This window comes from Martes martes, assembly GCF_963455335.1.
Source record: "Martes martes genome assembly, chromosome: 1".
NCBI classification, from domain to species: Eukaryota; Metazoa; Chordata; class Mammalia; order Carnivora; family Mustelidae; genus Martes; species Martes martes.
This window is the reverse complement of record NC_137888.1, coordinates 197,841,723-197,864,956: the sequence shown is the minus strand read 5'-3', so window position 1 is coordinate 197,864,956 and position 23,234 is coordinate 197,841,723. Positions and strand designations below refer to the sequence as shown.

At 59.7% G+C, this 23,234-nt stretch overlaps 1 protein-coding gene across 2 annotated transcripts in view; it reads left to right on the top strand.

Moving 5' to 3' along the window:
* The first annotated feature begins 8,848 nt into the window (after positions 1-8,848).
* SEMA3F (semaphorin 3F) overlaps positions 8,849-23,234 on the top strand; it is a 28,504-nt gene continuing 14,118 nt past the window's right edge. For both annotated transcript variants that reach the window (XM_080798125.1, XM_080798124.1), the window contains exons 1-2: positions 8,849-9,020; positions 12,935-13,094. In XM_080798125.1, coding sequence (XP_080654251.1) covers positions 12,983-13,094 — 112 coding nt within the window. In that variant the 5' untranslated portion in view covers positions 8,849-9,020; positions 12,935-12,982. The remainder of the gene's footprint in view (positions 9,021-12,934; positions 13,095-23,234) is intronic.

Genomic DNA, 23,234 nt, shown 5'->3' with positions numbered 1-23,234 from the left:
AACCCAGCTCTGCCCTCAGAATGGGGGCCCTGAGATGGGGTGGGGGGCCGCTAGCAAAGAGGGCTTGGAGTTTCCTCCTGGTTCCAACTACCCAGCTCTCCAGGTACCTCCTCTCCTCTGGGCAGGAGTGGGGTGCACCTAGGAAAGAGTGGAGAAAACGTAGCCTGTGGTTAAGGATGGTGTGGGAGGACCACAGTGAAGGGCAGGTAGAAGAAGCTGGGATACCCGGGACTAGAGGACAGGAATGAGGGTATGTCAGGAAAGGACAAGGATATGGGCATGCTATGGGCCTCAGTTTCCCCTCAGTGATTGTGAGGAGCCTGGCAATCCGTGGGGAGGGGGAGGGCAATTGCCCTCTGGGCCCCTGACCAAGGTCCTCAGGAATCAGAACCTGTTGGGGCTAGGCTGACTGGGGGTGTGGCTTCAGTCCCAGAGACTTCCCTGTGAGCCCTGCAGCCATGACTGAGACAGAGGAGGCACACAGTAGGTGCTCCGGTGGGCTGTGGACGCACGAACCATCCCTCTGGGTGATAAGGACAAGGTCCCTGGGGTGCCTGGGTGGCTCAGTTATTAAGTGTTTGCTTTCAGATCAAGTCATGATCCCAGGGTTCTGGGATTGAGCCCCGCATCAGGCTCCCTGCTCAGCGCCAAGCCTGCTTCTCCCTCTCCCACTCCCCTTGCTTGTGTTCCCTCTCTCGCTGTGTCCCTGTCAAATAAATAAATAAATAAAATCTTAAACAAAAAAACAAGCAAACAAACAAAAAAGAATAAGGTCCCTGAAGTGAGTCTGGAGGGGGTGGCGACAGGCAGGGCAGAGGGAGGAGTGTGGAGTTCTGCTCTCTCCCTACACATGCCGGGCCCTCTCCCTTCCTCCATATACGGGGTCTCTTTATCCCTTCATCTTGGCTGCTGCTGTTCCTTCCAGCAGCAAACATGAGCTTTGCAGAGACTTGTCCTCGGATTAAAGCTTCAACCACGGTCTCGGGAGGGTGGGGGGCAGGGAGGCTGGCCAGCCAGGCCCCAGGTGGAGAGGGCATGGGGCAGGGAATGAGGCCCCTGTTCCCATCCCAAAATTCCAGGTCATACCCTATGGATGAGCTCCAAGGGAAACATGAGGGGAGCCTGGCTAAGTTTGAGGATAGCCCGCAGCACCCCCCAGTGATCCAGCCAGGTCCCCGTGGTCCTCCCTCTTCTGGAGGCCCATAGCTTGTTTTTTGGGCCCCCAGGAACCAAAGGAATACTTTAAAAATTTAAATCAGACTGTGCCATGCCTCACAACCTGGTCCTACTCTTTTCTCAATCTGAAACTGCACCTCAACATTCAAGGGGGCTCTAGTCTGGAATCCACAGACAAGGTTGCCCAGGCCCCAGTTCCTCAAAGTCTCAGTATTCCCTTCCATTCAATGGGTACACAATGCTGTTCTGGCCACGGTGAGTCAGGGGCCTGATCCTCCCTAGGTCTCCACAGGTAGCACAGACAGAGCTCCCCGTTTCTTTATCTTTGATTTTTTTTTTTTTTTTTTTACTAACTAAGTGACTTAGGGAGAGCCAAGATTACAACGGACTTAAGGGTTGGCATGGGGCCCCTGTTCTTGCCAAAGGTGGGCACAGCACTGACAAAGCATTGGTTGTCCGCACCTACCGCTTGGCTCGGCCTGTCTTCTTTTTCTCCGGTTTGGCCACCTTGGGAGTCTGCCCTCTTGCTTTCCCAGCAGGGGCCAGGGGAGCGTGGCCTTTACCTCCAAGCATGCGGCCGGTTACTTCCGGTGGGGGTCAGAGCCTCCACTCCACCCTGACCCAGGGGAGCCTCAGCCTCGAGGGCCAGGCCTGCCGGGGGCACCACCTGATCTCCTGGAGAGATCAGCACCACCTGATCTCCAGCGAAGCTCCATGGGCCTTCATCTGGGACACGGGTTTCCCGCAGTCACCTGGAGGGTGCGTAGCTCCCGGGTGTGGACAAAGAGCTACAGGTCAGCGAGTGATGGAGCTACCTCGAAGATGGAGTGGAAAAGGAGTGGAGCCCCCAGTTTTCTAGGTACAGGTCCAGAGGCCTGGTACAGCCCAGGTGTCCACTCTGTCCAGTTATGTTTGGAAATCAAACCCTCCGGGACAGGAAGGCACCCTATCCCGGGGTAGGGAGCATGGGTTCAGCTTTGCCGCCCCGCCAGGCCCACCTGGGAGCCACGAAGCTCGTCACTGTGGATGCCGTGCTTAGCAAGCCGGTGGTCTGGGGAAGACCCAGCTCCCCACCACCTACATTGGCCCTGCTGCCCAGCCCTCGTCCAGTGCACTGAGGCTGTGCTCTGTGAAGGGAGATTATCCACAAGGAGTACTTCTTCTTGGCTGGTCCTAACGCCTCTGTGCCACAGACACCTTGCAGTGCAGAACAGGCAAGCACTGCTGGTCAAGGTCCTCCATTTCCTGGCTCACGGGGGATGGAGCCTGAGAGGGGGTGTTCTGGCCTGAGATCTCTGGTCTGAAGGTAGAGACAGTGACCTCATATTGCAGCACTTCCTCAGGGAAAACCTCAAGCCAGGCTTAGGGAAGAAGGCCAGGATGGCAGGGTGCCCAACGTCTACCCACCAGCCCCTCCCCCTTCCGGGGGGGGCTGCCTTCATCTGGGCCCCACTTCCCTGCAGGGATTGAGGGACCAGGGGAGGCCACACGGCGACTGTCACGGAAGGGACATTCCCCAGTCATTTGGAACTAAGTAAGTCCAGATCTCAGCTTGCAGGCCTGGCTGCAGGACCCTCCTTGGGCCCCCCTCCCCCAGGACTGTGGCCACACAGACACATGGACAGGGTGTGTGCAGCAGATGTGAGCCTGAGAGGCGGCCAGAAACCCCATGGATCAGAGCCTGTCAACATCAGCTTTGTTGGGGGCTGCCCAGGTCTCCCCCAGCCCCAAGGCACAGCTCTGCCTAAGGGACCGTAGCTTCTCCCCAGGGTGGGCTGGGGGGCTCACAGCTGCAGTATCACTGACTTTTAAGTCAAGACAGAGTCTACCCTGAGTCCTTGCTGCTGCAGCCTGGGCCACGATCTCCACAGCTCTTACATAGAGGAGGAAACAGCAAACGGGCGCCATCTCTGTCCCATCCTCTGCACAGGGGAGTGTGAGCAGAGGGCCCAGAAGGAGGGTAGAAAGCAGATCCCAGTTTCTGATCAGAGCACCCTGGCTTCGGCCCCCTTCTGTTCCGGGGTGGTGGTGGTCAGACATTATCTGAGCAGAGACCTAAAGGAGGCCATGGAAGCATCTGTTGGAAGGGCACCCAGGCTAAGGGAATAGTCACTGCCAGGCCCGGAGGCCGGAGAGGTGTGGGTGGAGGAGTGTGGAGGCTGTGATCCAGAGCAGGGATAGGAGAGTCAGAGGTGGGGAAGGGGGCTGCGGGTCTGCCACTGCAAGGACATGGCCTTGACTCTTGACAAAGTAGGAGCCTTTGAGAGCTTCGGGCAAGAAAGGGACCTGACCTGGCTTCCATTTTAACAGGGTCTCCGTGGATCCTGGTTGACTAGATTGTAGGAAACTAGCACAGACACTGGGAACCCAATAAGGAGGCTTGGGGGCTTGTCAGGAACAAGACGAGATTGCCCATGGGGGCGGTGGCTGCAGAGGCCACGACTGCAGAGGCCAAGGCTGCAGAGCTGGTGACCAGAGAGAAGGTGGGAAGGGGTCATTTGATATTTTGCACATGTTAAGGTGAAGTTGCAAGTATTTGCTTTTGGTTTGAATGTAGATGTGAGAGAGAGCGCAAGCTGGTTTTTTGGTTTCTTGGCCTGAGCAGCTGGAAAGACGGAGCTGCCCCAACTGAGTTGGGCAAAGCCAAGGAGTGGCTGGAGGCTGCTCCCAGGTGGGCTCCAGATCCAAGGTCTTTTCTATGCAGACCCTGTCTCTTAAGGCAGGCTCCATACCCTCATCCCCACCCAGTGGCTGGGGCAGCCCAAACATTACTGCACCAAGGTTCAGCACCCAGAGTAAAGGCCTCTGCTATGAGGGCATAGGAAACACAGAATTCCTATCCCAATTCTTCGTGAGGAGGCCTCTCTGGAGCCAGATAAGGACTGAGTTCTAGGCCTAAGACTTGGGCTCTCCAGCAGGAGCTGGGTAGGCCCAAGTGGGTGAGGGATGGCTGTCTGGCTTCTGTCTAAACAGGATATGCTCAGGCTGGCCGACGGTCATGGGTCACTTGGCAGCCAGCCGAGCCTGGGCCCACCCAACCCCCACCTCCCTCACCACACACGCACGCACACACACACACACACACACACATACACACGCACACTGCATGAGGGGTGTGGGGTAACATGTGCGGATCTCAGAGGCTGTGTCCCCCCATCTCTTGTTCACTCTGAACTCAGGGAGACCTGGGTCCCAGGCAGCATCTTGTGGGGACTCACTGGGAGGGCAGGACCTGCAGCAGCCCAAGGAAACTCCTGACTCAGCCATTAGCATTGGCTTCCTGGGAGGTAGTGTCTTCCCAGAGGCCTGAAGGATCTAGAAGGAAATGGGAAAGGAATTCCAGGTACAGGGGAGCAGCATGTGCAAAGACCAGGAGATGAGACAGTGCGGAGCTCCTGCCTGAGAGGAAAGGGGGGAGGAGGTGGCCTCCAGAAGGGAGGCTTGGCCCTTGTGCAGAAGGGGACGGTGTTTGAGGGTAAAGGGGGAAGCCAAGGGCTTGGAGCTAGAGGAAACTCGGCTGACACTGGGGCCAAAGTCTGGGAAGAACATTCCTGGTTGAGGGGACAGCAGCAGAAAAGGCCTGGAAGAGGCTTTGGGAAGCAGCGAGGGAGGTGGCTTGTTCCAGCTTTTGATGGGCTCTGAGCCAGCTCCTGGGGCTGGCAGGGCAGGAGGAGGCTGAGCTGAACCCCATTCTGAGCCTGGACTGTGGGGACTTCTCATTGCCCCACTCCCGGTGCTGCCGGAGCAACGCCCTACACCCCCTCCCAGGGCCCCCTTTGTAATGCTCCCCCCACTCTCTGGGATCCAGTTCCGGGAGGCGGGTGAGGGCTGCGCCTGGGGCAGGGGAGATGAGAAAACCAGAAAGTGGGGAAACCTGAGCCAGCAACGCTGGGGCGGGCGGGCCAGGGCTTGCTGAGCCTGCTAGGCCCGGGAAACAGGTTCCCCCTGGAGACTTGGGCCAGAGGAAGGGGGGGTTGGTTTAGTTACCACCTTCATCCTGGGGGCATGGCGGGTCTCTGAGGCCTAGGCCTCCAAGTCTCGCCTTCTAGATGCTGAGGATGGAAGGGCAGAGCCTCTCTTGAGCAGTCTTCTCTCGCCCCACTCCAGAGAGGCTGGACAGAGGTGGATAGGATAGACAGACAGAGGATGGACAGACTGCAGGAGCCCAGGGCTGTACCTCAGTCCCCCACAGTGCAGCCTGGAAAAACCAGAAGGAAAAGAAACAGGCGTGTGTGCGGGCAGAGACAAAGGCTGAGCCAGACTGAAAGGCTGGGAGTGTTTTGGAGAACTCCAAGGTGATCCTGGGGGGCCTGGCTCACATTCAGCACCATCACCGGGGGTGAGGCCTGGGGCAAAAGGGGCCAATTCCTTCCCGGTTTAACCCTTGTTGTTGGGCTTTGTAGCATCTCAGAAGCCCTGGGAAGCTGAGTCATGAGCCCAAGACTCTACTGTCAGGATGTCACCTGAGGGCTTATCTTATAGGTACTCAGAGCCCATCTTGAAAGGGAGAGGGAACTACTCCAGGAAGGGGAACCTAGAGGCTGGGTCAGAGGAGAAACCAGATCTGGCCTAACCTTCTTTGTGTCCACCCTCACCGTGTGTATCCAGACTGGAACCAGGATGGGCCATGGGAGAGCTGGAAAAGAAGCAGGCCCAGGATCTAAGTGTCCTGCAGTAGAGGGAGGAAGGCCCAGCAGGGCCAGGGGCCAGCCTGGCCTGGCTGTCTCACTTCAGGTGACCCCACAGGGCATCCCATGGCTCTCAGGTGGAGCTAACAGCTGAGTGGCTTTTGGAGAGGAAGACACAAGGACTCTGGGTGGCAGGGAAAGGGGCTGGTGGAGGCGGCCCATCCAGAGAAGCCAGGTGGTGGGACCAGAAGTTGGCTCCTGGCCTATTGGTTCTTGGCTTGTGTTCCCTGTTGGATCTGGTGCCATGAGGATTTGCTCTCTTATTCATTCAATAAAGATTTATTGAACTCTGTAAGTGCTGCGCCAGGCTCCAGCACTCATGGCCAACCCTGAGTGCCTGTCTGGGTTGTAGGCCCTTGGCTCCATGTGGGCCCCCTGGCCTGGCCCTTCCCTCCTGGAGCCTTCCCACAACTCATGAAAAGGCCACCTTTTCCTAACACCACAGTCCAGTGCCTGCAAACCTCACCCCACTTCCCTCAGTCACCCCTTCCTCATCTGCACAGTGGGGACAGCAGGACCTGCTTCTCGGAGGAACCATCAAGTGCCTGGGAACCCATAACCACAAACTCTGGTGGCAGACAGGGCCTCCCAGCCTGGCCTCCAGGGCTGGCTTCGACACGCCCTTAAGACCCCTACACTGAAGGCAGATTGTGGGCGGGTCGACTATATTTCTCCCAAGCATGCATATTTTATATGCATAATAACATGAATAGTGACACAAAATGGCCAGCCCAGCATGGACACCGGACGGGGGTGGGGGTGCACTGTGAGTTATCTGTTGCAATAACTCTGCTTTTATTTCTATTACTCAGTCTGCTCATGTTGTTTAGGAGAGAACCGGCATTCCACTGTGTGAGGTGGGCTTGCTGAAGGTCTCTCCCCTCTCCCTGCCTCCCCCTCTTCAGAAGGCCTCCGTGCACTAGCACTAGGTCCGTTCTCTGCATCTGAGTGGAGCTCCATGGACGCATCCATCGCATCTCTTTTCTTCCCAAGCCAGCACCCTGGAGTCTTTGGTAAGTCCTAATAGTTCTGCTTCAGTGAGCATGATGGTGATCACGCTGGGGGTGGTGACATGGGTGTCCAGCCTATAAGACCAGGGAGACTGGGGGTGAAGGGGCGGTGGGTGAGGGATGGTGCTGGAAGCCATGGTGATGGCGGCGTAGGCTGCATTGGTGATGGCTGTGCAGTGGTACTGGCCTCAGCGGTGACCCTGGTACCTAGAGGAGGTGGGATGAGGAGGGACAATTATCACAGTTTTTTAAAAGAGACCTAATAGAGCAGAGGGGTGCAAGCATGGTCCCCGGAGCCACCATATGTCCAGGCTGGTTTCCTTGCTTCAGGTGGTCTCTGCTTGGAGCCTGTGGGCCAGCACTCAAAATCCGGGTCAGGAGAACCTCATCTGTGTTCTTAACCTTCCACAGTCAACCTGTCAGTAGGTCAGACGAGGGGATGGCTTCTCCAGGGGCCTTGTTAACCAGGGAGAGAAGGGGGAAGGGGAAGAAGGAGGAGAGGGAGAGAAAGAAGAGAAGGAAAAATATGGGGAGGGGAAAGAGGGTGAAGTGGAGGGGAAGGCAGAGAAAGAGACAGGAAAGAAGGGAAAGGAGGGAGGAGGGAGAGGACAGGAGAGGGGAGAAAGGGAGAAAAAAAGATAGGAGAGAGGAGGAAGGGGAGGGAATAGACAAGGGAGGAGAGAGAGGTGGAAGGAGAGGACAAAGAAGGCCCATGCCCCTTGGGACCTCAGCAAAGGGCCTGGGGCAGGGCTGAGACTGTGGTCCTGGTTGGTGAGGCCATGGCCTTGGGGTGTCAAGTCCCTTCTGGGATCAGGGGAGGCGGTTTGGCTCAGTTGCTGGGCTCTGGGGTCATCATGAGGCCATTTGAAAGCAAATGTCCCTTTTAGGAGAGGAGGCCCAGCCTAGCTGGCTTCTCTGGGGATATGGAACTATAAGGAGTGGATCCGTGGGGCTGCCGGTTTAAAATAGGACTGGAGGCTGGGGAATCACGGGTAGCCCTGGAGTGATTGGACAGAGCAGTCGGGCTGGGCTGCTGCGACCTGGCCTGGGCTGGAGCCAGCGAGCAGGTCCAGCGGTGCCAGCCGTCCCAGAGGCTGCACCGCCACCTGCTGAGCGGCTGGGGCAGTCCTGGGTCCTACGCTGCGGGACTCATGCGCCGGGCCCGACGCGGCCCGCAGCAAGTGGGAAGGAGTGACACGGCAGGGGGTGCGCAGGTGAGCGCAGGCTCGTTGCTCCCCGGCGCGCCCGCCCTTCCCGCCAGGGAGTTGAGTGCCGGGGTAAACACCAGGCGCGGTGTGCGCGGTGTATCCACGGAGAAACAAAGCCAGGGCGGGGCGGGGGCGCCGCCCGCGAAGCCGGGGCGGGGGCGCGAGGTGCAGATTAGTCTCCCCCGGCTCGGGTCGCCCCACAGCCCCGAGAGCCCCGAGCCCAGCCCGCGGACAGGTGGAGCGGGGGCGGGGCGGCGGCCGGGCGGGTCCCGCCCCGGGGGTGGGGCCGGGCGGGGCGGCCGGGGCGGGGCCGCGCTATGCAAATGTCGCCCACGGGCGGCCAATTGCCGGCGCTCCCCGCGCGGCTCCGAGCGCCCCGTCCCGCCGGCGGCCGCGAGACCAGAGCGAGCGAGCGAGCGAACGGCCGCGGTCCGGTGAGCCCCGAGCGCAGCGCAGGGCCGGGGCGCGCGGTGAGGAGCGGCGCAGCCCAGCGCGGCCGCCCGGCCTCAGTCCAGCGCGGCCGCCTGGCTCCAGTCCAACAAGCAGGCGAGCACCACCCGGCCGAGCCAAGAGCAGCGCCCCGAAGCCGAGCGCGCGCCGTCGCCCGCGCCCCGCGCCGGGGAATGCGCCCTCGGCGCGCCGGCCAGGGGGCGCCCGCAGCCCACCCGGGGGGAGGCGGCCCCGAGCGCCCCTGAGCCTTCCCATGGCCCGGGCTAGGGCCCGGGGCCTCGGCTGCTGACGCGCCCGAAGCCCGCGGACCCCGTTAAACCCGGGCCGCGGCGTCGACCCGGGCTCAGGCACAGCGGCGAGAGGGCGCGGGCAGGGCCATGGCCCCGGGGGGCCGCTAGCGCCGGCCGGCCCAACCGGGAGCCGCTCTGCCGCCGCCGCCGCCGCCGCCCCCGCCGCCCGGGAGCCCAGGCCCCGCCGCCGCGGAGGAGGTGAGTGCGGCGGGAACCGGGTGGGAGCGGGCAGGCGGCCGGGCCACCCCGCGATCCCTCTGGGACCCGCGGCACTGCAACTCTGCAGAAGTGCCCGGGGCGCGGGGCTCGGAGAGGCAGGGGGCTTCCCGGGGACGCAGGGGCTGTAGGACTTGAGTGGGCGCTGTACCTGTCCAGGCTGCCCGGAACCTTATCGGTGCGACGTGGGGATGTGTGGATGAGATGTCCTGCGGGGTCACCAGTGTGCAGAGCAACTTTTTCTCGTCAGATCCTGGGTGGGTGGGTGCTTGCACGCACCCCCACCCCCACATTCCTGGAGCGGGAGTCCGGACGCCCCTTCTCCTGGCTCAGCTCTCTCCCACTAATGCCTCGGGCAGAGCTCTTCCCCTTAGGTGCGTCTGCCCTGCCTCAGTGTCCCAGGATCGTCTGCTCTAAGGGAAGCGCTATACCCGCAGCCCCCACGTGGAGGGTCCCCCAGACCGGCAAGGCAGGAGGGCCTCCAGCCCTGAAGCTTTTCTCCCAACTCTGTGCTAGCCCCTTGACCCCTAGCTGCCAGCTGGGTTTGCTTTTCTAACAGGGAGTCTTGCTCGGCTTAGGGGCCTGGCTGTATGTGGGGTGTAGGTGAGCTGCGAGAGCCTGCAGTTAAGTCCCCCATTTGGACAGTCTGGGACCCCAGTGGTGAAATGGGCAGGGGACTCTAGGAGCTTGGTGGGCTCACCTAGAACAGGTGGGACCAGAGAGTGTCAGGGTGGCCCGGGAATGAGGCAGGCCTGGCAGGATGGGTCAGCTGAAGCTAAGGCTGAGGCCCTGGCTGCTTCAGTAACTTATAATTGTTGAGATAACTGTGTGGAGAACACTATTTCATGAACCCCCAGGGAGGGGGGCCACCTGAAGGCACTGGTGTGTCCACCCTGGAGCTGGACCAGATTGGGGGTTCCTGTCCTCCTGAATTCACCCAGATTGTCTCCCAGAAGCCTCTGTCCTAGTTGCAGAGACAGGGGTCCGGGGGTTGGGAGGTTCATCCCTGTCTGGGGGATTGGATGGAGCTGGGGTCTTTTCTGAGGCTGTGTGGGAAGTGTGCCTGGACTTACCGGCTAAGGTGTGCTGCAAGGCTGGGGCACTGGGCAAGCTTACCCCTGCTGCTGACCCCCAGTTCTGAAGGAGCCAGGCCTGGAAGTGCGGGGGTGTGAGGAGAGAAGGCCAGCAGCCTAGCCTCAGTGGCCCCCATGCTCTGGTAGACATACCTTGATGGGGAGGATGAAGCTGAGCCCAGGTGACCTTGACTGGGAAACCCTTGATCATGAAAGGGGGGTTTCAATCCCAGCTATGGGGGGGTAGCTCTGCTTCCCAGTCCATGGGGTGTTGGGGGAGGGGGAAAGCCAAGGAGCCAGAAAGGATCTCTGGCCTGTGGGGGTGGGGGTGGGTACCGTAGGGCTGGGGTGCTGTTAATAATTTCATCTCCATGTTCCCCCGCAGCCCCTGCTCCTGCCTCCCTTCCATCCAGGCAGTTCTTAGCTCAGAGGAGCTAACCTCCCTTCTCTGAGGCAGGCTCTGCACCCCCCCTCACCCCCACCCCACAAGCCTGGGAGGTCTGGATCAGGCCGGACAATTCGACCACCTAGCCCCCTGCCCTACCCCCAGGTGCCTCTAGACCCCCTTGTCTGGCCGCCCCTTCTCTGCACCCCTTGCCAGCCCCAGCTCCTCGGTTCTTTGTTCGAACGTCTCTCCTCCGTCCCTCCCTCTCTCCTCCCTCTCTCCTCCTCCCTCCCGCCTGCCTCCCTCCCTTGCTCCCTCCCGCCAGGCTTCTTTCCTTCTTTCTCTGCTCTCCTCCTGGTGGGCTCCCAGGTGGCGGTGGCTGTTCCTTCTCTGTCCACCCACCTGGCTCGCCTGACTGGGGGCTTCTCTGGGGCTGGGGCTAAGTGGAATGCATCTAGGAGCTGGCAGAGTGGAAGCGACTGTGGAAATGTCCTCCCCTTCCTTCTCTCTGTCCCTCTATTTCTCTTCTCCCCTCTCTCTTCTCTTTTCCATTCCCCCATGCTTTCCAAAGAGGGGTCCTGGACTTGGCCCCAGCAGACTTGAACATCCCCCATTCAGTCCTTTAAAGGGCCAGAGCAACTTGGGAGGTCCCTGTAGGGGCCCAGTGGGGCAAAGCCCTCCACCTTCCTGGCTACCTTGGAGAACTCTAAAGCTGTCCTTGGTGACCCTGACCTTGTTACCATGAAAATGGATGCAGGGGAAATGAGGTCAAGGGGGGTTTGAGTCATCCTGAGCCCCCTGATACATAGGATCAAAGGTCTCTGAGGGACCCAGACTGCAGCTTGCCCCCCCAAGCCAGGGCAGTGTTCCCCAGCTTCCTTGAGCCCCACCCCACTAGCAGGTCAAGTTCTTGAGCAAACACATGCTTGTAAGGACGTGTGTGGGCATGCAAGTGTGGACGTGTGTATATCTACAACTGTGCGTGAGGCCTCACGGGTACACTCGAGGGTGATGGTGGCCTCGCAGCCCTCTCTCCTACCTGCCCCTCTCACCAGAGCCTACGATTCACCCAGCACCAGCTTAGTGCCCCAGCAGCCTGGGGGAGAGGCTGGCTCTGGTTCTCTCCTCCTTCCGCTCGCCTCCCCAGGAGGGAGCATCTGTGATGGGGGATCTTTAAGGAATGGTGAGAGGGTGTTCCCACAGAGGGCACCACCTGGGGAATGGGCCAGGAGACCTGAAGCCTCACTTCCTGTCTGAAGAGCCACCAGTGTGGTTTGCCCTGGCAGGAGAGGCTAGGGCTGGGGGGAGGGGACCTGGGTCCAGGGAGGGCCTCAGTGTCTGCTGAGTGGGGCCTGACAGATGTGGAGCCTGGGCCTTGCCTCAGTCTCTGTCAGCCAGTGCCGAGGATTAGCAGCCCCTGCTGCCTCTCACCCCCACTCCAGGGTCCTAGAAATGGTCCTAGGGTCCTGCCCTAGGAAAGGGAAGTAGACAAGGCAGATCTGGAGGAGGGGGCTCACGTTGTCATTCTCTGTGCCCCCACCCCCAATGTATCCGGGTGGGGGGGTTGGGAATTGGCGCTGTTTTTTGCCGGGAGGGAGCAATATGTTCCGACAACTGGTGCTGGGCTGCGTTTACCCAACAGCCAGCCTGCCTGGGGAGACAATATTTGAAAAACATCGTATCGAAACTTGGACCTGCTGGGGGTTCTGCTGGGGACACTGAGGTTGGCTCAGACGCTGCCCCAGGCCTGCTGGCTCTCCTCGCTCCCCTCTCTTTGCCCTCTAGAGGCAGAGCTAGAACTTTACCTGGCAGGAAGTCCTTCCGTACATCTGACCTGGATCCCTCCTGCTGTGATTTCAATAAAAGTAGACCCTACTATTCTTTGCCTCTCCTTTTCTGGCCGCCGTCTCTTCCATTTTAGGCTGTCTATGTGTGTCTCACTTATCCTCCACTGTCTCCCAAGCCCCCTGCCCCAATAATCAGGTCCTAGTTTCCTTATATTGGGTGGAGAGGTTTGGCGGGAGCAGGCAGGATGGCAACCATTTCTTCCCCCATTTCTGGAGGTGGGCGAGGGAAGGAGCAGCCCATTTGGTTGGGGGTGGGCACAACGGAGAGAGCCTGCTGGGAACTGGAAGAAGCTGTAAGCTGGCCTGTTTGAGCAGGACCCTGCAAATGGAATTCAGGGTGCGGGAGGGCAGGGTAGTGTTTGAATATCCAGTGGCCACTATTAGCTCTGGTGACCCCAGGCTGCACCTGGTTGCTCGGTCTTTGGGCCTATTGGCTACACCTTCCCAGATAAAGGCAGGGACCAGAAAGTGTATAAGGTTTGCATCTGGGGCATTCATGGCCCCGGGCCGAGGGTGTGGGAAAGGAGAGTTGGTAGGGCCAGACTCCCCCCATCTGCCTTTCATATTCAGATATTGATTCCTCCTTCCCAGGTGACCAGACAGCCCAGCCAGCTTCTTGGGCCCTAGGCCCCTCCCACAATGCCTGTCGCTTGTCTCCTCCTCTGGGCTTCCCTGCTGACTGGGGCCTGGCCAGCCACCCCCACCCAGGACCACCTCTCGGCCACGCCCCGCGTCCGGCTCTCATTCAAAGGTAAGAGACTGCCTCGCTGGTCCCCAGCATCATCTTCTGTCCACAGGACGCAGCCCACTGCAGAGGCGACCAGAAGAGGCAGGGCAGAAAGAGATACTTCATGCAGCCACATGGGTTAACCTGGGTATGTGGGTGGGGAGGAGAGGGATGGCGGTAATTTGCCAGGAAAGGCTAGAGAATGGGCCATGTGGATGTTTCCGCAGTCTCCCGAGTCTGGGCCCCTTCTTGGGGCAGACTGTGGGGCCTCATTGGGTGGCCTTGGGTCCACATAGCGCCTCCCTCAGTGTGAGAGATAACTAGGGAGAGATGCCTCTTCTTCCGACTCGTGTTTGGGGAAGCCCATCCTTGCCGCTGTTCTGTGTCTGGTCCTGCCCTGGGTAGTTCCTGAGGTGGAGGGTCAGACGGTCAGGCAGAAACCGAAGCTGCAGGAAGCTGGAGCAGCAGACCCTGCTCTGCTAAGGGGTGGGTCTCCAGGTGGGAGGGGGTCCCAGGAAGCAGGGAGGGTGCTGTGGGCTTTGAGGGGAGCGTGGGCCAGTTGGCGAGTTCAGGGACAGCACGTGCTATGTGATGGGTCTCCCCATCACAGCGAGCACTTTGCTTTGGGAGTCACTGGAAGGCTTTAATGACCAGTTGGGTTCTGGAGAGTGAGAGACAGGTCCCCTGGCTCGATCGCCTTTGTACCTCACCCATTGGTGGGTGAATACACATGGCACACACTCAGGTGTCCAGATGGCTCAGTCACTAGCTCTTCCTCAAAGGTGTGTATGATCGGAAGATTCTCCCCCTGCCCCGCCTGCGGAAAGGGGATGCTGGGACCTGGGGGGCCTGGGGTCACTGCCGAGTTCTCCTCTGGCCCAAGGTCACTTTGTCCAGCCGCCTGCCCTGGGTGGGGCCGACTCAGCCCTGGCTGGCCAGATTTCCGGGCACACATATTGGGGTGAAAGGCTGGGCTGACTTTTCCTTCCTCAGGTTTGGGTGAGGTCCAGCCTCCACCTCACCATGTTCCCATGTCCCCTTGTCCCCATGTCCCCAGCAGAGCTCCTCCCCTGTCCTCATCCCACCCTGTGAGTTGATTGGGGGAGTGGGGAGTGAATTTCAGACGATGTGCCTGGAAGGAGTCCAGTGTGGGGCCTGAGGAATGGGCGGAAGTGTGATGGGTTTGGTTGTAAGGGCGCCCCTCGCCCCTGGGCCTGAGAAGGGGAGAAGTTTATTCTGCTAATCACTCCACCCTTCCCCAGTGGACTTCCTCCTAGCAGATGAATAAATCTTGAAGGGGCCTGGCCCTGCTCCCACTCCCTTCCCAGCCCAGGGTGCCAGCATGGGGAGCAGAGCGTCCCCTCCCCCAACGGGGGAAGGGAATGGGGCCTTGTCTTCATACCCCTGGGACCCTAGAACCCAGACGTCCACTCTGGGTGCTATTTTTGCCATTACCCTGGAGACCCATGAGGGGAAGCAGGCAGGATAAGACACAGGGCGGTCCTTAGTCCTCGGTATGTGCCTCTTAAACCTTCTCAGACCTTCAGAGACAAAGCGCTAAAGACTTTCATTCCTGTTTTCCGGAGAGAGAAACCGAGGCTCAGGCAAGGGCAGGGCCAAGGTCAGGCAGGAGGCAGAGGCGAGGCCAGAAATAGAACCCCAGTGTCCTGGCCTTGCTGACGCCCACATCAGTTGGGTCGATCCCTTCTCATTTAGCTCTGAGGCTGACACCCGCAGTGACTAAAAGCCCGGCTTGCTGGCAGCTATCCTGTGGTGCTGATGGCCATGGCAGCTCAGGGTGGGACTGTGGGATGCCTGGGGCCACCCCGGGCCTCCATGCCCTCGGGCACACATGCTTCTTTGCTCCGAATGACCTTTCCAGTTCCCTGCTGATCCTGCGGCCTAGTTGTGTGCTTGGATGTCACTTAATTTAGCAGATGCTTGAGTCTCTACTCTGCGCCAGGCCCCATGCCGAATACCAGGGAGTCTGCAGCGACCAAGATGGGGTTCTCACCGTCAGACTGGCTGAAAAGCTAATGGACACCTGGTGGGTTGGGAGCCCAGCACTGACGCTGCACCAGGCCCAGTCATCCCCCCATGCTGGGTGGTCTCAGACTCGTCGTGTACACAGAGTAAGGCTCAGAGAGGAGAAGGTCTTCACCAAGCATTTGTGGAGCGAGAGTGGATACCAACACCCATAGAAACCGGATTTCACAGCCAGGCCAAGGACTGGGAAAGGGCTGGGGGCTTCTTCTCCCAGATACATGTGAGGGGCACAGAGAGGGTTGTTCTTAGAAGCACTGGTGGTCCTCTTGCTCTTTGCCTCAGTTTCTCCATCTGTGCCTTGCCTGAATATAGCAGCTGGCATGCCAAGCCCCTGGGACTCAGCCTAGGCCCCTCTCCTCCCCTCCCCTCCCCTGAGCCTGCTGCTGTCAGGAGGTGCCAGTTCCGGCCTGGCTGGGCCAGACTTTGCAAGCTGGAGGTGCTGGCACGGGGGGCTACACTGTCCAGAGCAGCTAAAGGAAGAAAGGCAGGAACTGGTCCAGGCTTGGGCTTGCTGCCTATCCACCCGCCTGGGCACCCCAGCCAGGCCTAGAGCCAAAAAGGTGCAAGGGAGCAGGGCCCCAGAGTTTCGCTATAGCCCAGGTCAGAGCAGGGGGAAGGCAGGGTGGAGGGGGCTCCTATGGCCCATCCCTTCAGCTTCCAGAAGCAGCACAGCCAAAGTCAGGCAGAAGTGCGGGGTCACGTGGGGAGGATTTCCAGGAAAGGTGAGGTGTTCCCTGAGAGCTCATGCTTGGGACCAGAGAGCCTGGGCAGTAGGACCCTCTCCACCCATCCTGGCCTAGAATTCCCTTAACCCCAGAGTTCTTGGCCAAACCTGGCAGAAAAAGCTCCTCCTCCCCCCCCACTGTCCTGAGATGACCCAAGCCAGGGGGCACCACCTCCCTCGGCAGCAGGGAGGTATGAGTGCCCTGCCAGGTCTTTTGTTCAGCTTGGGGAATGTTTATTTTATCCCAGGAAGCCACCTCCACAATAAGCCGCTGCCTGCTGCCTGGGCCAGCTTCAGCCAGGACATGGGGCCAAGCTGCATTTGGTGGGGGAGAGGGGTCCTGTGATGATGCAAGTTGGCTGGGCAAGCTGGGGAAACTGAGGCAGGAGTGGGGCAATGGGGTGGAAGAGCCAGGAAGGATGAAAGTAATAGAAATAATGGTAAGGGGGTGCCTGGGTGGCTCAGTCGGTTAAGTGTCTGCCTTTGGCTCAGGTCACAATCTCAGGGTCCTTGGATCAAGTCCCATGTCAGCCTTCCTGCTCTGTTGGGGGACTACTTCCCCCTCTGCTTGTGCTCTCCCTCTCTCTAGCAAATAAATAAATAATATTTAAAAAAATAAATAACGATAGGTACCCGTGATGCTAACCACGTGGTATTCTCTCCAAGGCCTTTCCAAACCCTCTTCCAAGTGTTTCTCCCTGAGTTTCCTGTGAGGCTTCCCATCACTCAGGAGTAGGAGGAAGCTGGAGCCTGGCTCTGCCTGATGTCTGAGCCCATCCAGGGACTGAGAGAGGAAAGGGTGGGTTGAGGGAATCAGGCACAGGTCTCTCCCATGAGTTCAGGACAGGGTTCCAGGATCCTACAGTGCTGGCCTTAGCCTTCCCACCCTCATTTCCTAAGGAGAGGGCTGAGGTCACCCTGGGTGGTCTTCTTGTGCCTTCTGCTTTTGGAAGTGACAGCATTGGGGTTTGACTGTTCCTCTAAATGCATCCCTCCATCACCCCAGTCCTCCACTGCTCAGAGTCCCCTAGGAAGGTCTCTCCTTTTGGAGAAGGAAAGCCAGGGTCCACGAGAGGAAAGGCTCCTGTGTCCAGGGTGGCCCTGGGATTTGGATCTACTCTAAATCCAGGCGTGACTGGCTTGTTCTATGTGGAGGGACACTCGGCAGGTGGAGGGCGAATGGGTGGGTAGGTGCCGGTCACTGCCTGCCCACCCAGCTCAGCCCAGCCTCCGAGCCTCGGGAGATTAAAGGCCCAGGATAGTGCCACCGCTTACATCATCCACATGTGGCATCAGAGAGCCAGAGTGGCCAGACCTTCTTGTTAGGAAGTGACGACATTGGAGGTTAGGAGAGGTCGTGGCCCATTTACTTCACCCAAGGGGGATCAAGAGTGGGTGAATGTGGGTTGAAGTGAAGGTGCCTTTAGCCTGATGGTGCATTGCCCCACCCCCAGGCCTAACTGTATGGTGGGGGTGGGGTGAGGACCTGCCCTTGTTCCCCCCCTCCCAGGAGCTTGCTGGCCAGCTAATGGGGGCTGGGGGTGGGTGGTGGTGGCTAGGAGATTCAGAATAAGGAGGAAGGGGAGGGAGGGTGGGTGGAAGCCCAAAAGCTTGGAGACCAGAGGTGGCACCGGGGAGCTAGGTAGAGGTGACCTGTTTCTGACAGCTACACTGGGATTTGGAACTAGCAAACTGGGGAGGGCGGGGGGGAGGGCAGTATTCCAGATGAGCCAGGAGGAAGAAGGTAGGAAGACCCAAAGCATGAACTTGAGCCCAGAGTCCTGCATTTGGGATCTCTTCTCCTGAGAAGGGACTCCTGAGAAGGGACTGGGAAGTGGACACTTCGGGAGCTGGGAGGTCCTGGAGGTGGGCTGTCCCCTCAGCTGGCTAGCAGTTGGCATTCAGAGAGAACGGAGCAAGTCCTATTCTTGCCCAGAACCTGCCTGAGGCCCAGCCCGAGTCAGCCAGCGCGGGGCTGGGGGCCTCCGGCTGTGGTCCTTCCAGGTCCAGCCGAGCCTCCGATGGGCCTGCCGCTAGCTGGGCCTCAGCAGCCCAGGCCCTGTCTCTGGTTCCCTGGCAGGACGCCCGCCCCTCCCTCCCTGGCTCCAGCTTCCCTTGGCACTGAGCGAGGAGCTGGTGCATGCTCAAGGAGTAAATCATGTTCCTTGGCAGCCCCCGCTGCTTCGTAATCGTAAAGAATTTAAAGAGAAACCACCAAGATAAAAATCTCGTCCCTGCCCATAAAGGTATCTTTCACCCTGTGGCTTGGGAGGCAGCGGCCTCAGAGTGGGCTCCTGGCTGTCTGCACCTGCCTGTCTGCACCTCCAACCCTGTGACCCCTCCTGAGGGGGTGGACGCCCGGAGGGTGTCTTCAGAGCTGTGGGTACTCCACCCCTCCTTCCCAGGAGACCTCTTGCTCCTGCCCCAGGACTTAAATTTGGGAGATTGTGAAGGTGGTAGTGGTGTGTTTGAAAGGGCTGTCCCTGAAGGCCGACAAACCTCCATTCTGCCCCTGGGAGCTGTGTGACCTCGGGCAGGTGGCTTAGCCCCTCTAGAACCTGGTCTCCACCCCCCCCCCCAACCACCCTGTGTAAGATGGGAACAGCAGTGGCCCAGTGGGGGCGACATTCTAAGGGCTCAGGCCACTTTGCCAACACCCCGGCCACTGAAGATCTTGAGCAGTGTCCCTGGGACTCTCTGTGTCCCTTCTGTGTTGTCTGTGAAATGGGCATAAGGACAGGGCTGAACTCACCGTGCTGCGGGAGGGTTCACTCTGTGAGTGCAGTTCCAGCCCCGGGGAAGGAAGTCTCAGGAACTAGGAGCCATCCCGGTGGGGGCAGAGGGGCGGTGGGGGCAGAGGGGCGAGGGCGGTTCCTGGGGGAAGCCCAAGGAGTCCCGCACTGCCTCATCCCTCCCTCTAGATTTCTAACCATTGGTGAAGGTGACCGTTTTTGGAAAGGACTGCAGGAGGTACCCTGAGCCCTGTGCCAGGCAGAGATAGGATGCCCTTGCCGTGGGCATCCGGTCTGGCTTCCTGGAGGAGGCTGCCTTTCAGACAGGGGAAGAGAGACCATGGGAGGGAAGAGCAAGAGCAGGGAGGCATGTGTGGCATAACACCTGCGGGGAGGGCAGAATCCTGCGGGGAGTGTTTGCACTTGCTCCTTGTGGTTTTCAAGCTCTTTGTTCCTCTTGACAGAGGCACCATGTACACACTGTGAGGGAAATCCAGTGAGAGAGAGGCACTGGAGAGGGGATGCCTTGGAGGGAGCTCTCTCCACATAGATGAGCTGCCCACTCTGATGGGGCCCCGTTAGCAGCCTCAGTGACCCCTCCTGGAGTGCCATCCCGGCCTGGGCAGCCTGTGCTGGGGACCCAGACGTGGGTTGCTCACTTGGGCATCTGTATCACAGGGCTGACAGCAAGGTTTCCCGGCCTGGCCTGGTGCTGTCCTGGGAATCTGAGCCCTGTCTCAAGGGAGCCCTTGGAGTTTTGGAGAAGCAAAGATTCCTGCTGCATTTTTCTTAGAAATAGCAAGAGGGCCTTTGCCAGAGGCCTGGATGCCAGAAGGCTCGGGTCTGAATCCAAAGCTCAGCTCACGTGGGTGCCAGAGCTTGGCAGGCCTGCAGCCACCCCCCACCCCCAACATACCCTAGGCTGCTGAGCGGTCTCAGGGAGAGCGTGGAGGCCTCCTAGGCTCCAGACCCTGACCACTGGTCCTGACCCAGCGAAGAATGGGCCTGGGTGGTGGCTGCTGTCCTAGGATTTAGGAGGCCTGTCTGTGGGGGAGGGAGGCCTCAGCTAGGCTGGCTCGTGGCCTTCTCACTGGGGCTGCTGGCAAGTATGGCCCTTTGCTCCATCTCCGGGCAGGGACAGCCCCAAAGCAACAGCCCCTCCAAGGATCAGGAAGTCTTTGGGGCATGAGGCCTCAGCTCCAGACCCCCCTGCCCCCACTCATCTTCCTTCCTTCCTTCCCCTCATCACCCCTTGCCTCCACCCCCTCCCATCCTCACCCTGACCCCTCCTTGGCTTCCTACCCGGACATGCTCTTTCCTCTGAGGTCCCTGCGCCCAGCCAAGAGCCATGTTTCTTTCCACTTTGGGCTCAGGGCTGATGCTCTCATTTCCCTCCCCGGGCAGAGTCCACTGCCTGTGTGGCTGCTGCTCAGCCAGCCTGGCAGGCCCTGGAGGTTAGACTCTACGGTTGGCAAGGGAGCATCTAGAACTCGGGGGGTGGGGGATGTGGGCTCCTGCGGCACCCCAGGCAGCCTCTGCCCAGGGCTGCTGCCTGCTCCGGCACAGCCTCCTGTCCCAGCACCAGGCCCGTGTGGAGGACTCGCTGCCTTCCTAGACGGGTAACTGGCTGAGTCTTGCTTGGCCTCCGGACTCTGTCTGACCAGATCAGCCAAGGCCAACCCTGAATACACATCTGTCTGTTTGATGCCTCAGTTTCCCTGTCTGAATGTTGGGGAGGGGACTAAGACTGTCTGGGACATCCTGGGAATCTCTGGGTGGGCGATGTGAAGGCATACAGGGACCCCAGGAATCCAAGGAGGGCAGCAGAGATGGGGGCCGGTTGCTGGGCTGGGGGAGGGTCTCGACACCCACCAGCCTGTCAGTTCTGTCCTGGCCTGTCTGTCTGGTTGATTTATTGGAGTAAATGAGCCATGGAGAGTTTGTTGTCTTTTGCCGTCACGGGGAGGAGGAGGTGGTGGGGGAAGGAGTGAGGGGTTTCCGGGCTAGGTCTGGAATGTGGGAGGCGGGGTGGGTCCCCGAGGCCTGTGGAACTGGAAGCAGGATCCACTCTCCCCACCTGAGAAATGGATCAGTGTGACCCTGCCCTTAGGGCCGACTGTCTTTCCACCCCCTTCACCCTTCTTGGGGTACATTCCTTGCTTGGAATGTACTCCAAGCTTCTTGCCTGGCCCAGGCCACTGCCTCCCATCCCATTCCCAGGGGCTGCCCTGCCCCTACAGGCCAGTTTTCCCCCTGCACTGTGTCCGAACTGAGCAAGAGCTCTGAGCTTTGCCTAGCTGGTGAAGGCCCAAAGGTGTCCTCATAGACGCCAGTGTGGGCCTTGAAGGATCCACACCAGACCTCCCGGCCTCCTGAGTCACTGGGTCAGACCTAGAATGATCAGGTGCCATGGAGCCCTGGGGGGCTAACAGGGATCCCAGGAGGGACGTAGGCTGGAGAGCCCCCTACCTGCTGGGACACAGTGGTCGAAAGCCATTGGACGTCCTTGCACAAGAGAGGTGTAGAACCGTGGGTTTCTGGCTGGCACGTGTGCCATGGTGTGGCCCTGCTGCCCCTTCCCTCCTGGTTTCTTCTGGGTCAGGATGAGCTGTGCCCCCAGCCTGTCCTTTCCTGGGAGGAGCAGGCGGGCACTGGGGCAGAACGGGCGTGGGAACAGCACGGCTGAGCCTGCTGGCCCCCAGCCCCCAGGCCAAAGTCCGCAAAATGGGAAGGCTTTACAGTGGAGCTTTAGCCCAGCTGGGTGGCTCCAGCTCAGCTCTGGCTTGGTGTTTACCGAACAGCTGGGATGTTTACAGTAGCCCTTAAGAAGGGGCCCCTAGTTCCAGAGGATTTCCCAACTCTAGGGTCCCACTGGGGCTCTTCAGACATCACCACTTTTCCACACCGCTGGGACAGCACGTCAGGGAGGTAGGGACCACAGCCATCCCTACCTCCTCAGCCCAGGCTGGGCCAGTGTCACAGCACCTGCCCTTCCACACCCCGCCCCTCCCCCCCGCCCCCCCCCCCCCCGCTTGTGTCCCTCTCCCCCAGGAGCCGACATTCCCAGGAAGTGGTGCTCTAGATGGCGAAATACGGTAACCGGGTCCCCAGTTCAGACTTTTAAATTAAATTCAATCAGAGCGGTTATTGAATATAAACACGCGGAGTCATTTACATGTTAATTATGTTGAATGGACTACGAGGCCATAATTAGTTGCTAATTGGGTGAGAGCGGCTGTAATTGGTTTTGTTGGCACCGACCTGGCTCACCTGCCTGGGGGGAAGGGGGGTGCATGTGGATGGCTCCTGGGGATCTTCTGGGTCTCCAATCTGGAAAGCCTGGCCCAGGGATGGGATTGGAGGGGACAGATATTGAGGGGTTTGGGGCCGAGAAACTGGAGACTACCCCCCAGGGAGGAGGCAGCTTAAGCCTCAGGCAAAACTCTGGGTCTGGTTTCTAGGGATTCCCATCTAGAACATTTCTGGGATAGAAAAGGGACTGGGAGAGCAAGCCCCTGATCATCAGTGACAGCCTCCCCCGCCCGGCTCCATGTGGGACCTGACCCTGAACAAATGGTAAATGCCTAAGGGAGTCCGTGGGAGCACAAGTCAGATGTCTCCCTGGTACACCCTTGCAGATGCTGGGGCCATGGATTGGCCTGGCCAGTGCTGGGGTCCCGGCACTGGGGTGTGAATGAGGTGGGTGCGCTGAGCGGAGTTGGGGGAAAGGTGCCTGCAGAGGCTTCAGGGGCCGCCCTGCCCCCAGCTCGGCCTGGCTGGGGCTCCCAGGGTTGTAGGGCTGTGGCCAGGGGCTGAGGCCTTCCGGCTGGCCGCTCATTAAAAGAGGATTAGGCCAGGAGCCAGGGGGCCAGCCCAGCCCCCAGGCCTTCCTCTGGGGCCCCTCACAGCTTTGGGGGCGTGATAAGGGTCTGCCCCCACCACACTGAGTCCATGGGGACATCCAGTAAGGACTGTCTAAGCCCTGCCACTCCCACTGCCCCTTCTGCCCCCTCCTTGTCCACCTCTGTTTCCTTCCTCAGAAGGGCAGGAGGACAGAACACTGACGGAGACCCTGGCCAGCACCCCCACCTCTCACCCCCAACCTCATTTCTCTTCAGCTCAGAGATTAGGGCTGCACTAGCCTACGTGAGGTCAGAGGTCAGGGCTGGGCTGTAGGGACCTGTCTGTCACTCCCCAGTACCCAAGCACAGCACGGGGAGGTGACACTGTCAGTCAGGACCTACTGCTTTGTGGGGCTGTAACCAAGGGGGCGGGGTGCCCACCTCTGCTCCAAGACCCCTTTTTGACAGCAGTCCCTGCCTCACTGGCCACAGAGCTGGTGTCCTAGAGACGGGCAGCAGGGGTCGGCAGCAGGGGTCAGGGCCGCCCACTTGGGGTCTGCTGGTGAGGGCCATGGACACACCCCCTCAGTGAGGTCCACACCCACTATCTCCTTTAAAGTCAGGCACCCACTGCTTCCCCCAGGAGAGGAAACAGAGATTCCCCCCGCCCCCCAAGACTAAACCCCTGGGCACTGAGAATGTTCCTGCCTCTGGATCTTTGCCAGGCCATTCTGGGCCAGGACCCTGAGTGTCTAATGGCCATGGGGAAGTTCTAGAGGCTGGGAACGGCTGCGGAAATGAGGTGTCTGATGCCAGAAAA